This window comes from Grampus griseus (genome assembly GCF_964374135.1).
Source record: "Grampus griseus genome assembly, chromosome: 20".
Classification (NCBI taxonomy): domain Eukaryota; kingdom Metazoa; phylum Chordata; class Mammalia; order Artiodactyla; family Delphinidae; genus Grampus; species Grampus griseus.
The window spans coordinates 6,701,127-6,722,415 of NC_139014.1; the positions used below are offsets into that span (position 1 = coordinate 6,701,127).

Below are 21,289 nucleotides of genomic sequence, written 5' to 3' on the forward strand. Positions count from 1 at the left end.
TGACAAACGCTGGTTCCCAGGTGCGCACCGAGGGCCCTCTGGGGCCTGATTCTGGGAGGCAGAGTCCCCAGCTTCCCTGAAAACAAGAGCCATGGCCTGACCCCCTCCCCTCCAAGCACAAAGACGCAGGGCATGGAGAGGGGGTTTTATTGTGTAAAGAGGCCGATTGTACAGAGCAAAGATTGTACGGACACAGGTGGGGTGAGGGAGACCAAGAAGCCGGAATCAGGAGGATGGGGCGTTGGTATCCTGGTCCCCCTCCCCGCAAGTCATCAGGTGGTGGGCAGGGGCAGGGAGGACTGATCAGCTGTCCCCTGCCCCCATTACTGTACAAGAGCCAGCCAGGCTATATTCACTGACCCAGAAGAATATAGCAGGAGACCCTCAACACCCCACTCCAAATCCCTAAAATGCGCGAGGTCCCCTCGTCTGGCTTTCGATGCCTGTCAGCCCCCAGCCTCCTCCACAAGCAGCCTGGTCACCCTCCTTCTTCCCGGGGTCCTGGCAGCGAGCCGAGCCTGGACCAGGTGGTTTCAGGTGAGGAGGATTGGAAAGGCTCCCCTCCCCCTGCCCAGGTGCCTCAAGGGGCCGCCCAAGACTCCCTCTTGGGCAGCCCACTAGGGCAGAGGGCTGGGCAGCTCAGGAGCCAGGCGGGCACTGAGGGTCAGCACAGAAACGGGTCCCGAAGGGGAGCCAGAGTGAGGCGGGCCCCTGGTGGAGGGCTGTAGCCCTGGAGACAGAAAGTTCCTCTCAATCCAGCCTGGAGGCAGGGGGGCCCCCCACCATCCCAGCCACAAGGGGCCTCCTAGCTCTGCCACTCAGGACTCAGCCACTCAAGCCCCCAGCCCTGACCGTAGTAATTTAAAGCTCAGAATGGTGGGTCGGGGGGAACATCGGGGGACCAGGGTCTCCGCCTTCCCCTGGTCCCTGCCCCTTGCAGGCTTCCATCTTCACACCCGCTGGATCTCAAACAGCTTCACATCCGTGTCGTACCAGACAGGTGGGTCCACGTTCCTGCAGAGGGAGTGGGCCGTCACCCAGGTGCCGGGAGGCCTTGCAGGAAAGACTGGGGAGGAACGAGGCTGTCGTCCTCCCACCCTGATGTTCTCTGCCCCCTGCCCCTGCGGAAGTGGGTGCCCACCCTCCACCAGACAAGACCACCCTGGCTGACTGTCTTGACATGAACCCCACTACCCTAGTGGGGCACAGCCCCACTGAGCTGACCCTCAGGTGGATGCCAGACCCACCCAGGCCGGTAACGGCCCCACCCCCAAGGGGCCCACCTCAGATAGATGACGCCCCACATGTAGGTGCGGAACCACATGGCCGTGCCCGAGTTGGCCTGGTACTTGCGGATGAGGATGGGGTGGGGCACGGGCAGCAGCCCCACCAGGGTGCCATGTTGCAGGAACCGCAGGATCTCTGACTCGTCCGTCAGGCCCCTGCCAGGGAGAGGAGGGTCTCCAATGTGCCCACTCTGAAGGTCAAGGGGAGCAGAGGGCTCACCCTGGACCCCCGAGGCCCGTGCTCCCGGCCACACCCCCAGCGCAGCCTGGGCTGGCCCCTCAGAGCCCAGCCCGCCCAGCCCCGTCCCCAGCCTCACTTGTCAATGCAGATCTTCTCCACCTGGGGAACCAGCACCTGCAGCAGTCTCATGATGGTTTGCAGCGGCAGCTTCGACTTCCAGGAGAGGACCTGGGGGAGGGACTGGGGTTCCTGGGCTGGCAAGACAGCCCCCAGGGGCTGTGGCATAGGCTTGACCCCTGACCTGAAACCATGGACTCCCCAAGGCAGAAGGCATCCCCGCTCATCACAGCAAGGGCCTGGCACGGGGCAGTGCCCGTGCACAGTGACTGCTCTTCATGGGAGGAGCCGGGGCTCTCCCTGAGCAGGTCCTGTGTGCCAGAAAGTATCCCCTTTGATCCTCACAACGGCACGATGAAGTAGGGACCTTTATTATCCCCGTGCAAATGCAATTAGTGGTGATCTCAGGAATCATGTAAGGGAGTGGGCAAGTGATTTGGGGAAGGAAGTTGGAAAGGGTGATTTACTAAGAAAGGGCTGTGGACAACTGAAGCTTAACCCTGCTGGGGAACAAACTCTGGGACAGTGTAGACAGAGGAAGCCAGAGAAGCCAAGGTCATGAGACAGGACTGACCCCTAACCTGACCCGGGCCAGCGCTTGGATTTGGACCCATTCCCATCCAAGCCTCTCCTGAGCTGTTCCCAGGGCCAGGAGCCCCGGACCCACCCCCGCACCTTGTACCATCTGTCCCACCCTCACCCACTCCGACGTCGGGCTCCACTGCCCACCGGCTGATGCGCTGGACAGTCGCCGCTGCTCCCGCCACGCCTGGCTGGGCTCCTGGTCCCGGGGAAGGAATAAGAGAGAGGGATGTGGGGAGAGGGTGCAGGGGGGTGGGGAGGGCAATGAGGTCTCCCCATTGGCCCATGTTGCAGGGAGGGGGCTCACTCCCAAAGCAGGGGATAGCCCAGCCCAGCACCTTTGCCCTGGGCCCCAGGCCCTGCCTGACCCTGCCCAGCCCAGTGACAGGTTTAGGGCCAGGAGCTGACTGAGCAGACCGGGTAAAGGCCAGCCCAGCCTAGATAAGGCTGACGGGTGAGGAGTCTCAAGGCCAAGGGATTGAGCCCGTGACCAATAAACAAGGGAGGGGTCTGTGAAAGGCCCCCCATCCCCATAGAGTCATCAGTGCCAAGCCTGACGCCCTGGGCACTGGGTACCTGCCCCTCTGCTGCACAGTGCTCCGGCCCGGCCTACACCTTGGAGGCCAGGGAGAAAGGGGAAGCCCAGCCTCGCCACCCAGCCCCGCCAGGAGTCCCCGCACCGACCTCCGAGGCTGGGCTGCACTCTGCCGAGTTCTGCTGGGGTGCAGGCTCCAGGGATCGCAAGGTACCATCCTCTGACACCTGGGACTTCTCCGTCAGCTTCTCGATGCCTGGGCGGTGGGGTGGGGAGCCGTGAGGACTCCTGCCACAGTGCTCCTCCTAGAAAGCCTCTGCCTGGGGCCGGCCCCGAAAGTCTCCAACTTCCCCCCACTTCACAGATGCTGTGCCAGACCCCCCAGCGCTCAGCCCCAAGGCCCAGTCCCCCCACCAAGCTGCCCCGCCCGGGCCCCCGTACCTCCACCCCCACCCTTGTCGCCACTGCACAGCACCCTGCCCCTCGCCAGCACCGGACCTGGGGTGGCCACCAGGCTGGCCTTGAGGGTGCCCGGTCCCCCCACCAAGCTGCCCCGCCCGGGTCCCCGTACCTCCACCCCCACCCTTGCCGCCACTGCACAGCACCCTGCCCCTCGCCAGCACCGGACCTGGGGTGGCCACCAGGCTGGCCTTGAGGGTGCCCGGCTCGGCGGGGGCAGCGGGGTGGGAGCCCTCCATAGACACGCCCTCCTGTGAGCTGGTGCGGGACAAGGCCTCGGGAGCCCGGCGGCGCCGCTGCAGCGCCTTGTGGATGGTGGGCGGGTCAGTGGGCAGGTTGGCCAGCTGGTGGAAGACGCTGCGCTTTCGGATGATGGCGTAGACCAGGTTGGAGTTGCCTGTGGGGAGGAAGCGTGTCTCAGGGAGGCCCCCTCGCCACCCCCTTCACCTGGGCGTCTTCCTGGGAGGGGGAGTTTGGAGGACAGGAGGGTGTCTACCGCAGGGGGAGGCGACAGCACAGGGCACAGATGAGAGGAGCCAGGCAGGGCTGGCGCCGGGCGGCATCTGTGGTCTGAGGCTACACCGGGATGCTACCTTTCGGGAAAAGAGCTTCTGGGCTGAGCTCCGCCCCTGCCCCTCCCTGGTACCTTCCGGACCCTCTCACCACCCAGCACTAAGGGGTAACAGCTGGCAGAGTGGGGCGGGCCCAGCGTGTCAGTGTCCCACCAAGCCAGCTGTTCAATATTTTGACTGTCCCCCAAGTCAGGTCACCGGGAAGAAGGACGATATGCCGTGCGCCTGTGCTCTGTCGCCCACACTGAACGCCCTTGGCTCCCGGGGAGACAAAAGACGCTTTTATGGGCCTTCAATGCCCCGTCCACCGCTCTGGTCCCTGCCTCTCACCACCCTGCTCTGCTTCCACTTCAACACACCTCACCCCAGGGCCTTTGCACACATTGTGCTCCCCCCATGTTCTTCTACCCCTCCCCACCCCCATTCACCCCTCATCGATCAGTGCAAATATTACTTATTTGGGAAATAATAACTGCTGACATTTCGTTCACCAGGCAAGTGCTAAGTGCTTTTCTGGGATTATTTTACTTAATCTTCTCGATGTCCTCTGAGATGGAGACTGGGAATTATCCTTATGACCATCTTACAGATGAAGAAACTGAGGCTCAGAGAGGTTATGTGCACACAGTCACAGAGCTAAGTGGCAAGGCCCTAACTGACACCAGGCAGCCCAGCATCTGTGACACCCAGCAGGACCATGCCACTCTACACTTCCCTCTCAACAGACTTAAGATGGCCTGTTTGTCTGGGTGACCATCTGTTTGAAGTCCCGCTCCGTGCTCCCTCCCCAGCTATGAGCCTCACGGGGCAGAGGGCACTCTGCTTTGTTCCCCAGTGAATCCCCTGCACCAGGCACAGGGTTTGGTATGCAGTAGGTGCTCAATAAATGCACGCTGGACAAACAAACACGGGGGTGGAGGGCTGTGCCCTCCTCAGATGGGGAGGTGTCCTCGCCCACTGCCCACTCTGGTTCCTGCCCCCGAGGCCAGGCCAGGGGCTTGGACCGGTGCCTCACCATCAAACTGGTACTGGATGATGTTGTTGAAGACCTCCAGGAGGAAGAATACCAGGTGGTGGTTCTGGGCGGCAGAGAAGAGGAACCAGGTGGTGGAGAAGGCCTCCAGCAGGTGCAGCAGCTTGTTGGCGGCCACCATGGACAGGCTCTTGAGGTAGGGGGACACTGCAGGGGAGGGGTCGGCTCACTCCTGGGGCCCCCGCCAACCACCCCAGCACATCCTGGGCCTGGGTGGGACACGATGCTACTGATCCCACACCCTCCCTGCCCCCTGCCTGTGAAGTCCCCCGAAAAGTCAGGAAGACCAAGCGCCAGCGGCTAAAGCCACACTGGCCATGCCTCCTGCAGAGCCCCAGGGCTCCACCCCGGCCCCTCCCCTGTGGACAGCCGCCGCCATTTACAAAGCCACTCACACACTCCATCTCCCCGACTCCTCCCCGCATCTGAGAGGGAGGTGGACAGAGAGGAGACCGTCCCCATTTTACAGATGAGGAAACTGAGGCTCAGAGAGGTTCATAAACTTGTCCAAAGTTCTCCAGTTATAAAATGATTGGGCAGGGATACAAACACAGGATCTTTAACTCTTTCTAGAACATCAAGCTGGGAATTCCTTGGCGATCCAGTGGTTAGGACTCCGAGCTTCCACTGCAGGGGGCCCAGATTCGATCCCTGGTCAGGGAACTAAGATCCCACAAGCTGCACAGTGCCGCCCAGAACTAAAAATATTATTTAAAAGGATTTGAATAGAATGTCAAGCTGATATTCCATATATAATGAGATAGAGATTTTCTGCACAGCCTGTGAAGGGGGAGTCGGAGATGCGAGGCTGCACACGGCTTGAAGTCACAGACTGATCTGTGTGTTTCCTTGCCCTGTGCCTTTCTCCCTCAGGATGGGGCAGGGCTGGTGGCTACCTTGTTCACAAATGCATTCTCAGTGAAGATTTGTGGGGTGGAGCCAGTGATGGAAGGTGAGATTCTGGCCCCAGAACTCACAGTCCAACAATGCATCTAGAGGTCGCCAAGGCCCTACAACATCCCACCCACCCTGGAGTCCAAACCGGACCACGGAGAAGTCAGCCCCTCCCATTTAGGACCTTCCTCTCCAAAAAGCAGCCACGCGGAAGTCATGCCGCCCCAGCCCTGGGCCCCGACCTTGCTGGGTCCCGTGCCCCTGTCAGCCTGAGCCCGCCCCCAGCTCGGAGGCAGCCACCTACAGCCCTTGCTTGTGGGCGGGGCCCTCATCCAAACCTGCGCAGTCCAATACCTCGGCCGCAAGCCACACGTGGCCATCAAGTGCTAGAAACGTAGTCCTAATGGATGTGTGCTGCACGCATGGAACACACACACACGATTTGGAAGACTGCATTCAAAAACGAATGTAGAACATCTCAATAATTTTGTATTCTGGTTACATACTGAGATGATGGTATTTTGGATACTACAGATTAAATTGAATATATAATAAAATTATTGTCACCTCTCTTTTTCTTTCCTTCTTCCTTTTTAATATGGCTACTAGAAAACTGACCAGTACATACTTGGCTGCCCTAATATTTCTATCGTACCCAGCCGGTTTGAACCAGGGAGCCAGCGGCAGGTCAGCCTGTGGCCTGGCGCCCCCTGGTGGTGAGCATGGGGAAGGCGGGCTCTGGGGCCCCCTACCGTTGACGACGATGGTGAGCAGACAATCGAAGAGGGGCTGCAGCCGCTGGTGCCCGCTGGTGATGATCTTGTGGAAAACCTGTGCAGGGAGGCAGAGGAGCAGCCATGGGGTCCCTGGCGCCTCCGGACTCAGCCGAGGGGACGTTACACCACACCCCCAGGTCCTGACGGGAGCTCCCTCACCACAATGAGCAGGTCGGCGTGGGTGCCGGTGAAGACCGGGATGTCCATAGGCACGCGCACTGAGTAGGGCTTGTTCAGCCGCACCCCGAAGTTCCGTTCGCCGCTCAGAAGCAGCAGGATGAAGACGCCGATGTGCATCAGGCCCACCCGAGCTGCGGCACGTGGCATGGGAGGGGTCACCACGCTGGGTGGGGAGGGGAGGAAAGGAGCCCAGGGCAGGGACCCATCTTGGGGGTAAAGGGAGAAGCCCTTCCCGGGAGGTCGGGGCACCAGGCCTGAGCTGCTGGGAGGCAGGACAGACTGGCCGAAACTGCCCCTCCGCGAGGAACCCCCCAGGGATCCTCAGCCCACCCCACCCTTACACTGATCTGCTCGGGCATCGTTGAGGAAGTAGAGGATGGGCACCAGGATATCCAGCACATCACTGCTCTTCAGCACAAAGAAGAGGAATTTCTGGGGGGAGGCGGAGACAGATGGGCAGAGTCAGGGGGAGGGGCAGCTCTGCCCCACCCTCTCCCTCTGCCGGGAGCCTCCCCAGACGCTGTCCCCATCACTGAGGCAGACCACTGCCCGCCAGCCTGGGCCCCCGAGGCCGGCCCACCTTGTTGAAGTCGCAGAGCTTCCAGAAGAGGACCAGCAACTCCTGGTGAAACTGGATCTTCTTGGTGGAGTTGGGCAGGTAGGTCTGGAGCAGGGGGTTGGAGAGCAGCCGGGCTATGCCCTTGAGGATGAACTGGAAGTCCTGGGTGGGGGAAGGGCAGGGGCCTGTCCAGTCCGGCTCCCTACAATCCAGGCTTCCTGGCCAGGCCTCCCACAAATGCCTCCGAGCCCCCCAGGGCCTGATCCCACCTCTAGAGCCTGAGGGGCCCAGATGCCAGTGTCATCAACAGCTGTCCTGGGGGCAGCCCCTCAGAAGCTGGGTCCAGGGCAGGTCTAGAGAGCACCCCGCCCCTCCACCAGACCACAGGCTCCCCATCTGCTCTTAGTGACCTCCTCACGTGCACACTGGACTCCTGCCCACCTGGACTCCTTGTTGACAGGTGACATCCTTCCACCCCTCCCCATCGCCCTGTGACATGTGAGGAGCATTCTATCCTCAGAGAGCTGTCATTCACTGAGCACCTGCTGCCTGCTGGCCTGTGCTCTCAACCAATCCTCACTACAAGGCAAGGGCACAGTTACTGTCCCCATGTCATAGCTGCAGAGGTTAGAGCTCTGGGAGCACAGGAACCTCCCCCAACGTCACAAGACACAGGAACTTAGGTGTGACTGGCCTTTCCATCCACTGTCATTCCCCCACCAAACCTGACGTCAGAGCCACCTCCTCCTGGAAGTCTTCCCGGCTGCCCTCACCCAGTTGAGGCCATCAGCCCTTTTCTGAGTCTCGAGACCCTCGCGGTCCTGCCATCACTACTTCACCTGTGGTGGCCTGAGTCCACGGGGACCGTGGTTCCTTCATATAGGGATCAGGACTCTCCCTACCCCCATCTCATCTGCATCCCCTCACACCCTGCAAGGCCACAACCTTTGTGGAGGGTGGGCAATCAAGAACCCACAAGAGCAAGAGCATCGTTGGACTCACCTCCTCGCGATGGATGCGGGACAGGTAGTTCACAAACAGGTTCTCGGGCCCTGGAGGCTGTGGAGGGCGGAGCCTGGGGTGAGCAGGTGCCTTCACCCCCTGCCCCTACGCCAGGCCTAGGCAGTGCAGCAGTACCCCCTCTGACCCCAGATACCCCCACGAGGTGCCCACTGGATATCCCTTGCCCAGCTCCGCTAGAGGGGGTGCCACCCGCCCACAGCCTGGCAGGGCGGGCTGCCCTCCCTCTCCCGTCCTTACGTCAGCATCATCCATGGCCGTGCCTGTGGTGGTACCGTCCACGGTGGGCGTGGCGCCGTCATGGTCCAAGCTGACAATGAGCACTTGGGCAGCTTCCTCCACCAGGGGTTCCCGGTGGTCAGAGAAGAGCAGGTGGTTGTAGGGGATCCCGTAGCCCACAGGGTCATAGGCACACACGGTGTTGAGGAGGGAGGTGAAGAGGGGCAGGGCGTGTCTGCGGCAGGAGAGGAGGGGCGGGGCTTCAGAGACCCCACCCACCAGCCCAGCCCTCCCTCCGCCCCCAGCCGTGGCCAGGTGGGAGGGTCAGCCAGGCCAGCCCCCTCATTCCACAAGGGTTTCAGTGCCAGGCCGCCATCTTCGGGCCAGGGAGCAGAACCAGGAGTTCATCCCTTCCCACGAAGGAGAGACCCCTCCTCATCCTTGCCTGCATCTGGGACCCAGGCCAGGCTGGGCCAAGGCCAGAAGGAATTTATTACCAAGAGTGGGATGGCCAGTCCTGAGGGGCTCTTTGTAGGATAGCGTGCCCACACCCCTTAGATTTTCACCCCCAGGGGTTGAAGCCTATTGTTTTTTTTAATTAATTTTAAAATTTATTTATTATTTATTTATTTATGGCTGCATTGGGTCTTCGTTGCTGCGCGTGGGCTTTCTCTAGTTGCAGTGAGCGGGGGCTACTCTTCGTTGCAGTGCGCGGGCTTCTCATTGTCGTGGCTTCTCTTGCAGAGCACAGGCTCTAGGTGTGCGAGCTTCAGTAGTTGTGGCTCGCGGGCTCTAGAGCGCAGGCTCAGGAGTTGTGGCTCGCGGGCCTAGTTGCTCTGCGGCGTGTGGGATCTTCCCGGGCCAGGGCTCGAACCTGTGTCCCTTGCATTGGCAGGCAGATTCTTAACCACTGCGCCACCAGGGAAGCCCTTTAATTATTTTTTTAAATACTTTTTAGAGCAGTTTTAGGTTCACAGCAAAATTGAGAGGAAGGCACAGAGATTTCCCCCGTGAAACCTCTGCCCCAACACGTGCACAGTCTTCCCCACTATCAACATCCCCCACCAGGGTGGTACACTTCTTACAGCTGTAGGCCCTACATCGACATATCATTTTCACCCAAAGTCCACAGCTTACATCAGGATTCACTCTTTTTTTTTTTTTTTCGGCCACACCACAGCTTGTGGGATCTTAGTTCCCCGATCAGGGATTGAACCTGGGCCCTCAGCAGTGAAAGCACTGAGTCCTAACCACTGGACCGCCAGGGAAGTCCCCAGGGTTCACTCTTGACGCTGTATGATCTACAGGGTTGGGCAAATGTATAAAGGACATGCCCCTGACGTTTTTGAGGGGCAGGTACCCTTCCTTGGGGCTTCAGAGAAGGGCTGGAGGGCCCACAGGGAAGGCGGGCTTCCCCTTGGGAGGCAAAGCATGTGCCCCATGCCCCAGCCCCCAGGCCACAGAATGACTCCGTTCAGAGATTTGTAAGATATCAGAGGTCAAGCTCCTCATCTTACAGATGAGGAAACTGAGACCCAAGGGGGTTAATCAAGTGGCAAAGTGGTCATTTGCCCCATAATGCTGGTGAGAAAGAAAACTCTGGCCAGCTTTTGACCGTGCCTGGTGGAGGGAGTCACCTGGGTTCTCGCCCCTTCTGGGAGTGGGGGGCTGAGGTGGGGGAAAGGGGCAGCCAGCCAGCAAAACCTGAAGGATGAGGCCTGCCATGTGGGAATCAGAGTCTAGAAGAGGGTGAATCATGACACTGAGGAGCACTAACCCCTGTGCAGCCAGCGCACAGCTGGAGCTGCACAGCTGGAGCACGTGTACCTGCTCTAAATACTCAATCCAGCCCTGGGACACCTCCATGTGCTCCTATGCCCCCCACTGCCCATAAATGCCCCCATGTGGGCGGGGCTTCCCCACCCCTCAGGGTATTTATCACGCCCCCTCTCCACCCACTGAATAAACTGCACAGCCCAGGGAATTCCCTGGCGGCCCAGTGGTTAGGACCCGGTGTTGTCACTGCCGAGGGCCCGGATTCAATCCCTGGTTGGGGAACTAAGATCCCGCAAGCCCCACGGTGCGGCCAATAAAAATAAAATAAATTACACTGCCCAATACAAGCTACATGTAGCTATGGAGAGCTTAAAATGTGGCTGGTCTGAAGTGAGATGTGCTGTGAATGTAAACTAAACACTTGATTTTGAAAACTCACTATGAAAAGGGAATGCAAAACCTTTCAATAGTTTTGTATAGTGATTACATGTTAAATGCTAATATTTCAGATATATTGGGTTAAATGAAATACATTATTAAAATTAATGTCACCTATTTTTTTTTATTTTTAAAGGTCTCTACTAGAAATGTTTAAGTTGCATGTGTGGTTCACATTATATTTCTACTGGATAGCAGGGCTCTAGATGGAGGACGCAGGCATGGGTCATCCAGGGCCCCCCAATGGGACGTGGGACAGAGCTGGCGTAAGGTGTGACTGTTCTTATAGGTCATCACCACGAGGGGGCAGCACATCCCCTCAAATAAGACTCACAGGGCTGGCAAACGGCCTCAGCGCCGGGCTGCCTGGAACCAAGAGGAGGAGAAATGGAAAGAAAGGCCAGGGGCCCCTCACCTGTTCTCTGTGGAACAAAAAAACTGCACCCATGGATTGACGCTGCTGCTGTCTGGAGCTGGGGGCAGGTACATGGCCTCAGAAAAGCACGTCAGCAGCAGTTTCAGCAGCTCCATCCTTGGGCAGGGAGGACAGAGGAGAGGGTTCAGTACCTGAGGACCGCAGTTCTCCTGTAGGAGGGCGCGCCCACCCTGCCCCGCCCCAGCTCAGGTCCCTGAAAAGAAATGACTCCATTTTATCCCTGTGAGGCTGAAGTTGGGTCACGAGCGGGCAGGGTCTCCTTGGAAGACCCCACGCGTGGTTCCCTCTCTGAACTGTGCAGGGGGCCAGGCCCGGGGTCCAGCTACTTCCTCAGCAAGCTCACCGGTTCATGTCGTGGTTGTAGTTGGGCTGGGGGGAGTGAGCAAAGCCCACACCAGCCTCCCAGATGTATTCACAGCTGTCCAGAGAGTGGATGTCCTCCGCCGAGTCCTGGGGACAGGGTCAGAGAGAAATCAGGCCAACCCAAGCCCCCCGCTATCCTTGGGGGCAAAGACCCTCATATTCTCCTAAAGACAGACCCTCAAAATGCCCCAGGTGCTAATGCACACGGGAAGAAATGAATGTTCTCAACCTCTTGAAAGCTCCTTTTCCTTCAGTCTGGTACTTGCTCAATCCAGTTTGAGACAGGGAGAGAGAGACAGGGAGGGAGCAGAACGGAATCAGGTGCCCCTGGTGGTGCGTGGGAGTGGGGGACGGAGAACGGTCAAGGTCCAGTCCACGGGTCCACGGGCAGTGAGAGGGCCAGGGCTCCTGTGTGTAAGCCCCACTCCTCCACCCACGGCCCAGGCCAAGACAATGGGTGCCTGTGCCCGATCTCCTGGATGCAGCGGGCAGGGCCGGGCACCAGCTGGCTCCCCTCCAGCCGTGCCAGCCACCGCCCCCTCCCCGGGACCATGCGTGCCAGGCAGCCCCACCTTCCTGGAGCAGCCCCTGCCCAAGGGAATTTCAAGCGGCCCCAACCTGGGACCAGAGCCCTCCTCGGCCCGGGGGGCGGGGATTGGGGGGCTCTCACCACGGTGCTCCGCCGGTGGCTCTGGACGGTGAAATCTGGGCAGAAGAGCAGATCAGCGACGGCCAGGAGCAGGGACTCGGCCAGGGGCCGCGCGTTCTCGTCATCGTCCTCTCCCTGCTTGGGACACAGCGCCTATAGGCCCCCTCAGTCGTAGCTGGCTAAGGAGAGGTGGCCCCAGGACTTGGAGGGGGGATGGGAGGAGGACGGGGTCTGGGCCCAGGCAGACACTCGCGGGCAGAGGGATGGAGGAAGAGGTGGGAGAAGGAACAGGAAGTAGACCCCTAATCACCCCAAACCTCCCAAGGCAGAAGCGGGACAGAGTGGGGAGCGGGGCTGGGACCAGTGAGGAGACCTTCCCACTGACTGGGAGGGGACAGGTGAGTCCCCTAAACTCTAGAGCCTCAGCCCTGCTGGGAATCACTGCCCACCTCCCCACCCCCCTGCCAGTTGCTTGGACAGAAAGTCAGGGAGGGGGTGGGGCAGCCGGGGGGAGGGCCCAGCTGCCCTGCCCCCATCTCTGCCCAGCTGTAGAGGCAGAGACCCCCATGGGAGAGAAAGCGGGGGCTCAAGGAGGAAGAGCTGGCCCCCCTCCTCAGCAGCACCCGCACTGCCCCTACATCTGCCCTTCCCAAACCCCAGAAGAGGTCTGGAGGAATGTGGCCGGCCCTGAAGGGGTTCCTTCCCTGTCACCACAACTCCACCTCCCGCCCAGCCCCGGCCAGGTCCACAGACCGCTCCTCGCCCGGCCCCGGGCACTGTGGACCAGAAGAAGCCCCTCCAGTCAGGGTCCTCAAAGATGTAGGGCAGCACGCGGGTGAGCAGCCGGCTGCAGTTCAGGACAATCTGCTTCTCCTTCTCCGAATGGCAGCCGCTCTCAGCTCCCTGCACCAGCTTCTCAACAGCCTGCGAGGATGGGCAGAGAGGCACGCTGGCAGGGTAGGGAGTGGGGCCCTGGCACTTGGGGTCAGGCTGGGCACCCCAGGCTTCAGAGGGGGAGAGACAGTGGGGCCACCCTACCGGACCGCCTCTCCAGACAGGGTCAGCCAGCCCAGGAGGATGGGACATGGGCCAGGGAGCAGCTTAGAGAATCCTGGGAGCGAGACCCAGCCCACCACTCACTGGCTGAGATCTTGCTAAGTGACCAGCCATCTGGCCCTCAGTTTCCTCATCTGTAAAATGGCGACATTGACAGGACCAACCACACAGGTGAGCTACATGAGCTGACCTATGGACAGTGTCACCCACAGGCAGCCCTCACAGGTGGCACTGGTAACATCACTTCCCCCAGAGCCCAGCCAGGGGGAGAAGTGAGTGAAGACTTGGGACCACTCCAACCTGGGTGGAGGATTTCCTGGGTGCCTTCCCTCTCGGACCACAGGGCTGGGCCAGCTCCAGCCTCCCTGGGAGGGTGGGAAATGCTCAGGTGGGAGTGGCAGTGAGGGCCAGAGCACCCTTCACCTTGTAGCACAGAGTGGCCAGGTTGGAGGGCGACTCCTCTCGCACTGCCCGGATCTCCGCTGCCGGCACCAGTGCAAAGACATCCTGAACCGAGGTGGCCGTGTCTGCCCAGAACTGGTCCCAAAAGGCGTCATCAGTGGCTTCCACGGGCTGTGGGGAGATACGGTATCCAGAGCTGCACGGTCTCTTGCCAGCAGGTCCACAGTTTGCCCACCCTGTAGCCAAGGGAGCCCCCGAAAGGGAAGCCCCCTACTCCATCCCTGCTGGTGCCAGGAGCCTTCCCACATGGGAGACATCCTTCAGCCACCATGAGCCCCGGGTGGCACAGGCAGGCTGGGGACACTTGACACAGATGGTCAGGGGCCAGCTGGACACTGAATCCAGTAGCCAAAGCCCAGCCCAGTCCCTGAGGGACTGTGTGACCCTGAGTAACTCACCATCCCCCTCTGGCAGGCCCTCCCCACCTGGGGGCCTCCCCAGGCCACATCCCTAAATCAAGCGCCCAGGGAGGAGAGCCAGGCTGTGCCCCTCCCCCTAGGAAGAAGCCCCTCCCCCTAGGAAGAAGACAAGGGGACATATGCTCATTTCCATTCACCCAGGCTGCCCCCTTGGCCCCAGCCTCCACCCTCTGCTGGTACACCCAACAGATGCCAAATCTAAAGGCGTCATCCCGCGGCTCTCTGACAACACCTGTCCTCTCGGTACCCACCACCTGTGCTGCAGTTCAGGCCCCTCTTGCCAGGGCCCCACCTCCAAATTCACCCCCTCAATCCCACCTCCACGCTGTCCCCAACACGCTTTCAAAACACAGCACCAGGGCTTCCCTGGTGGCGCAGTGGTTGAGAGTCCGCCTGCCGATGCAGGGGACGCGGGTTCGTGCCCCGGTCCGGGAAGGTCCCACATGCCGCGGAGCGGCTGGGCCCGTGAGCCATGGCCGCTGAGCCTGCGCGTCCGGAGCCTGTGCTCCGCAACGGGAGAGGCCACAACAGTGAGAGGCCCGCGTACCGCAAAAAAAAAAAAAACAACAACACAGCACCAAAGGCATTGTTCCCTCAACAAAGATCTTAGGGCTCCCCACTGCCTGCAGAGTCCAGACCTTGGCCAGAAAGTCAGCCAAGATCACACCTAAACACACATACAAGCCACACACGTGCATGTACACATACACGGACACATGCACATACACAAGTGTGCACAGGTATGTGTGTGCACACACACCTGTATTTACTATCCCAACAACACAACCCTGCTATATTTTCTCTTTGCCTTTGCTCAGACTGTCCCCTCTTCCCAGCACGCCCGCCCCTTCTAACACATCCCAAAGTCCCACCGGTCCTATCAAGGCAACATGCCTTCAACACACGTATGCCTTTTAAGTTATATAGTCGGTCATATAGACAACCAATTTGAATCATGGACTCCACTTCTAGAAATCTTTCCTGAGGAAACGGTCTGAGAAGTGCAGGTATGAGGATGTTTACTGAAGGGTTGATAACAGTGAAAAGTTGGAATCAACCTAAATAACCAACAACTGGGGAAATGCTTGAAAAGTTAAGGCACCCGCATACAGTGGAATATTACACAGCCATCGGAATCACGTCTTCAAAGAATATGAATGAATGGAAAATGCTCACAGTACAATGTTATATGAAAAAGGCAAGATATAAAACTAACTATAGGGGACTTCCCTGGTGGCGCAGCGGTTAAGAATCCGCCTGCCAATGCAGGGGACACGGGTTCGAGCCCTGGTCCGGGAAGATCCCACATGCCGCGGAGCAACGAAGCCCATGCGCCACAACTACTGAGCCCATGTGCCACAACTACTGAAGCTCGCATGCCTAGAGCCCGTGCCCCACAACAAGAGAAGCCACTGCAAGGAGAAGCCCGTGCACCACAACGATGAGTAGCCCCCGCTAGCCGCAACTAGAGAAAGCCTGCGCACAGCAACGAAGACCCCACGCAGCCATAAATAAATAAATAAATTTATTTAAAAAACCTAACTATAGGATGATCACAATTTTGTGTTAAATTATACAGGAATAAAAGCCTAGAAGAAAATGACAGAATGTCAACAGCAATTATCTCACGGGGTGGTTATTCTTTTCTTTATATTTTTCTGTAAGCGCATGTATTACTATTTTTTCCTTTTGAATGTTCATCTGTTTGAGGGGCGTCCAAGACACTCTTACCCTTCTGAATAGCACTTCCTGCAAGAGATCTTCCTGGGTTGCTCCAATCAACCTAGACTTTTGCCTTCTCTGAAAGGGCTGATAATGGGGCCCTGCTACCCCACCACAAACCCGCATGCGATATGCATCAGTCTTACCATCAGAAAAAAATATGAATCTTGTTAAAAAATAATTCTGTTCTCCGAAGCCGCTTCTTCCAAGAAGTCTCCCAGAGCTTGGACCAGCGGGCTCCCTCCCACCTTGGAACCCCCCTCAGTCACTCACAGTCCCCAACAGGGCTGGGTGCGCTTGCCGGAGGAGGCCCCGCTAGTCCATCAGCCCTTCGTCCCTGACCGTGCACTTGAGGCCTATGGCAGACACTCAGCCAAAGCCTGGAATTAGTCCTAGAGAGAGATCCCTTCAGCCCCGCCACGGGGCAGAGCTGAGCACCAGTGGGGCTGCCCGAACTCAGTCCTGGCCACAAGCCTCCCAGGGTCCAGGTTTACCCTAGCCCACCCCCCAAACAATGCCCCCCTCTGAGGTACAGGGCAGCATGTGGCCATGGCCTTCAGGGCAGGCCCGGCACCAGGACATGCTCAGTTCCAGAACTGGTAGAGCGAGTTAGCCGGGTGGAGAGGAACAAAGACCAAAGGAGGGTCCCTGGGGCTGGGGTTTGCTGGCCCACATGCCCTCAGTCCAGACAGCTCTCTGACACTCACTGTGTGGGTGGCCGGGGTGGGAGTGGGGAAGGAACATCCCAGAAAACGTGCAGAGCCCCCCACCATCTGGGAACACCTCTGGGATGCCACCTTCCCCACCTCCTACATAGCCACTACCCCCTTAAAGGGGCAGACACTCATCAAGTGGAGTTGACCTCTGACCTAGTTCATCAGGTAAGTGTCACCTGGGGATTGAATTCAAAATGAGGAGAGAAAAAAAAAAAAAAAAAAAATGAGGAGAGAGCCTTGGGAGGGAACTTGGGAGGCCCCAGGGCAGCCCAGACCTGAAGCAGATGAAAGTCCCAGCTCTGGGAGCTGGCCTTGAACTTCAGGAGTGAAGACTTTCACCTCCCCCATCCCCACCTTGGGCCTCCCCACCTGGTCCCAGATGCGGCTCAGACACTTCAGTTTGGTGACCATTACCTGACCATACCAGGCTAGCCTGATGCTACAGGTACTGCCAGGGTCACTGGAACTTTTGTTGGAGGGGGGACATGGCTTAGCCCCTGCCTCAGTTACCCCAGCTGGGCTCCACCCAACGCAAGGAAGCTTCTAAAATCCAAGCCAGTTTCTTTGCTGGAGGTGGGCAGGCCCATGCTGCCAGGGGCACTGAGCTACCCTGGTGGGAAACCAGATATTCTTAGCATAGCTTTACCAGGACCTGCTCAGACCAAAGCCCCTGCCAGCCTGGGGGACCAGCTGCATCTTTTGAACCTCTCTGGTGGTGGGGAGAAGGGAAGGACCAGCAATGCTCTAGCCTGCTAAGGGTGACCTGTACCGGAGGACTGTGTCACAACGGCATCCACACACACATACATGTGCACACATGTAAACATGGACCCACCCGGTATCATCTGACCTATGGCAAACAACCTCCAAATGGGCAGGATCTAGGAGAGGGTCCCAGGTCCAGGAATGTGCCCCCGCCAGGGCCCCACCCACACCAGGAAAGGCTCCGGAAACACAGCCAAAGCTGCTGGCCCTCAGGACCAGGGTCAGGCCTAGCCCGAGGCAGGAAGAAAACAGGATGCAGCACAGGAAGGCAGGGAAGGCCCAGCGGTGGCAGCTCCGGCCAAGGCCACGGGAAAAGGTGCTGGGTCTGTTTGTCTGCTGCCCAGAGCAAAAATCTGTGTTCACAGCACAGCCTCTGAAGGCCTGGGACAGGAAGACACCTTGTGGACACAGCTGGCCTGAATCTCCTTGGGGACACCGAGTGGCAAGGTCTGGAAACGCCATCTCGGATCTGGTCCCGTCTCTTGAGCTGCTCAAGCCGGGTCACTACATAGGGCAGGTGGCCTCATTCCTGAGGCCCCCTCCCACCTGCAGGGCCCAGGGCCCTCCAGAGGGAGACCCAGGCTGGTCTCTGGCTCCAGTCCTGTCCCAAGCCAATTCACTGTCCCCAGCTGGGAAACGAGACAGCCCCATCTCAGTCAGCCCTGTCACAGGGCCACAGCCAGGGAAAGATGGAGACGCACTGTATTTTGGGGAGGGGACCGGAGCATGTAGGAATCTTGTCCACGCAGATCCTTTGGGACGTGGACCTGCTGGCCTGGCAAAGGACCCTGGCTGCTGAGGCTACAGCCCATACCTCGTTCCTCCAACAAGGTGTTCCCCCCCCCCAGGTAGGTAAACATGGAGGCCTCCCTCCCTTCCGCTCCCTATGGCCCCACACTGAGAGGCTGGCCCACCTGCCACCCTCAGATCCAAGCGCCAGAAATAACCAGGAGCCATGGGGGAAGTGGCGAGAAGCAAGGTCTGGTTTCCATCAAACGCCTCTCAGCTGGGGCTGGACTCTCCAGCCGGGCTGTTTGCCGGGCTCCTGACCTCTCTCTTGTGGGATTGAGAGAGTGTGGGACCAGAGGCCTGGTCTCTGCAGCTGTGACCAGCTTGCTGTGGGGAAATGGCTCCCCTGAACCCACTCTAATTGCCTAGAGCCAGAGACAGCCCTGGGGGCGGGCGTAGGAGGAAAGTCCCAGATGGTGGCAGGTCCTGACTCCCTTGAAAGCGGGGGATCTGAGGAGTGAGAGCTGGGCATCTCTGTGGCCAGAGCAGCCTGGCTCCAAGAGTGAGGAGAGAGGGGTGGGCAGGGAAGAAGCCTTGCTGGGGCCAGGTCCTTGCGCTGGGGGCAAGGAGGTGGCCTCTGTGCCACTTGTGGACTCAGGGGAGTGTGCAAGCATGGCCTAGGGTGAAAGATACCCTCAGGTATCAAGGGCAGCCTAGACTGTTCTTAGCCCTGACCCAGAAAACAGAGGGTACCTGCAAACACAGCCAACCCCACCGCTGGGCCTCAAAGGGGGAGCCCCCTGGAGCAGTGGTCCCCAGCTGGGAACCTGGATTCCATAGAGCTGGGAGCAGGTCCCCTTGCCAGGCTGCAGCACTGCCCGCCACTCTGTGTGTTCCCAGCAAGACCTGGGCCTTCCCTGGCCGTGGGCATCGACCTGGGCCCAGCGAGGCCGCTGCCGCTGCCGAGAACCAGCTGTTTCGCGGATCCGGGAGGGCGCCGGCCGGCTTTGTTTGCATTGAGTCAGCCGGGTCTGTGCCTCCGGCACCCGCGGGCACCGAGGGGCAGGGAGGAGAGCAGGGAAGTGTTTTGGGGCGGGGGAGGAGGCTGGAGATGCGAGGCTGGAGGGGCTTGAGGGGGGGTGGACAGAGGGGCGGACAGCGGCGACGCCGGCTTGGAGAGTAGACACACGTCAGCCTAAGGTGGCAGCAGCAGCTGCGGGAAAAGGGATGTTCCCGGGAGAGAAGGCCGGGGGTGGGGGCTAGGGGATGGAGCCCTGGGATACAGGCCAAGGGGTCTCGCTCCGGCCCTGGCCTCAGCGTCACCCTCCTGGCCATCTGGTCCCCCTATCTCCCGGCAAGCCAAGTTCTTGCAGCCCCCCAGCCCTGCCCAGCCCCCAGCCCGGCAGGTGGGTGGGGAGGCCGGGGGCCCCGGGCGCACCTGCGTCTTGGTGGTGAGCTGGATCACCGCCTTTCGGAAGTTCAGCTTGGAGTCCGCCGACCCCATATCGCTGGAGCCCGCTCCGGCCCGGCCCTGGCCCTGACTCCCGCCCGGGCCCCGGCTCGGTATCCAGCTCCAGCTCCGCGGGCCCAGCTGCTCTCGCAGGAGCGGACCGGCGCACCCCACCCGCTCGCCCGGCGTCGACCCCGCCCCCTCCTGGCTCCTCCTCTCCGGGCTCCGCCCCCCGCACCTGCCGCTCCCCGCACCGCCCATTCCCGGCTCCCGGGGTCTGCCCCTCCGATCCACTGCTGCCCCACTCCCCGGGTCTTTCCCAGCCGGACCGGTTGCCTCTGCGACCTTTCTTCTGTGTGGCAGCGTTAGCCCCCCTCGGTCTCTCCCATTTCCACCCAGCCCCCGGGGCCCGCCACCCTCCCAGCCTCCCGTCCCCTGCCCCCATCCTCACCATTGGTCCCCACGCCATCACTGGGCCCACACTTTCAAAGCCAGCCCTCTCCCGTTTCTTCCTTGTCAGTCCCTGTACTCGCATTCTGAGCATCCTCTCTTTTAGTTCCCCTTTTTCTGGCCTGTCAAACCCACATGTCCAGACGGCCCGGCTGTTATTGCAGTCACAAGCCCTCAGCCTTCCGTTCTGTGGAAGAGAAGCCCTGATTCAGTGCCCCTGCTCCAAGAAAGCAGCTCTGCGGTCTAATGAGAGCAAGAGGTCCCTCCGGGTCCCACAACTCCTTTCTGGCCACCTGTGTTCCCTGAGAACCCTTTTAGGTTCATCCATTTCAACAAATAGGTTGAGGGACTAGTATTTACCAACACTGTCAGGGGCGGGGGCAGAGGGGGCTTAAGTAACAGGGTCTGCCCTTTAAGAGCAATTAGCTAAGGAGAGAAACAAGGAACGAATTAGCCATGGTTCAGCCCAGTGAGGCTTTGATAGAGGCAAATTAATAATAATAATAGTGACAACAACATCTCTTACACAACAAAAACCTACCTCTGAGATAGGTATTATACCCATTTTACACTAGGGGAAACTGAGGCTCAAAGCAGTTTAAGTTGTCCAAAGTCACATAACTGGTAAGGAACAAAGCCAAAAAAGCAAATTCAACTCTGGCCCCAAAAGAGGCTGCATTTTTTCAATAATATCGTCTTGCATGGTGTGTCTGGAAGCTTCTAGAAATCCTAGCTGCTTCAAAAGGAGGTGACATTTAGCTTAAACTGGAACTCCACGAGTAAAAAATGAAGGGTGCACCGTCTAGGCACAAAGGCAGGGTAGGACAGGTGTGGAGGTAGGGAGGAGGGAGACAGGGATATCACCATGTCACTGAATGAGCAGACTGGACAGGATAGCTCTGTCCTTGCTCCAGAGGTGGGTTTTCCTGCCCTGGATGAAAATCTTGGACACGCTCCATGGCTTTTCTAATCACTTCAAGATAACAAATGAATAGTACCTTTATTTGGCGTTAAAAAAAAAAAAAAATCAAGTCCACCCTACAAATCACCAGCCCCAGTCCAGGCCAGAGTGACATTAAAAACTCTGAATCTTATTCATTAGCGAGATGCAAACTGAAGCCACAATACGATAACGATTACATAACTATTAGAATAGGTTAGAAACCAGAACAAAACCTGAGGATACAAATACTGGTGAGGATGGGGAGCATTTATATTTTCTTATAAAGTTAAATATAGGGACTTCCCGGGCAGTCCAGTGGTTAAGACTCCGCCTTTCAAATGCAGGGGGCATGGGTTCGATCCCCGGTCGGGGAACTAAGATCCCGAGGCCAAAAATAAAAATAAAAATAAAGTTAAATATACAATTACTATACAACCCAATAATCCCACTTTTGGTATCTCCCGAGGAGAAATGAAAACATATATCCACACAAAAAGCCTGT

General features: G+C 58.8%; 1 protein-coding gene across 2 annotated transcripts; it reads right to left on the reverse strand.

Annotated features, from left to right (window-relative positions):
- Positions 1–145: 145 nt before the first annotated feature.
- On the reverse strand, positions 146–19,544 carry HID1 (HID1 domain containing). Of its 2 annotated transcripts, none has more exons than XM_082679608.1 (19): positions 19,383–19,544; positions 13,555–13,704; positions 12,829–12,999; positions 12,100–12,210; positions 11,407–11,513; positions 11,043–11,159; positions 8,435–8,648; positions 8,177–8,233; positions 7,196–7,336; positions 6,957–7,047; positions 6,595–6,746; positions 6,412–6,490; positions 4,748–4,912; positions 3,330–3,557; positions 2,851–2,957; positions 2,285–2,365; positions 1,604–1,695; positions 1,284–1,442; positions 146–1,014 (listed from the first exon to the last, which is right to left on the reverse strand). In XM_082679608.1, the coding sequence occupies exons 1-19, from the start codon at positions 19,446–19,448 to the stop codon at positions 951–953; spliced, it is 2,352 nt and encodes a 783-aa protein (XP_082535734.1). In that variant the 5' UTR covers positions 19,449–19,544; the 3' UTR covers positions 146–950. The 2 variants fall into 2 exon arrangements, with proteins under 2 accessions (XP_082535734.1, XP_082535733.1); XM_082679607.1 differs by having other exon boundaries at positions 12,097–12,210.
- Positions 19,545–21,289: the final 1,745 nt, after the last annotated feature.

Coding starts and splice junctions, on each gene's coding strand:
- HID1 (XM_082679607.1), bottom strand. CDS start 19,448: ATGGGGTCGGCGGACTCCAAGCTGAACTTCCGAAAGGCGGTGATCCAG. Junction 3,558..4,747: donor CATCCAGTACCAGTTTGATG/GTGAGGCACCGG, acceptor TCCTCCCCACAG/GCAACTCCAACCTGGTCTAC. Junction 2,366..2,850: donor AGTGCAGCCCAGCCTCGGAG/GTCGGTGCGGGG, acceptor CCCCGGGACCAG/GAGCCCAGCCAGGCGTGGCG.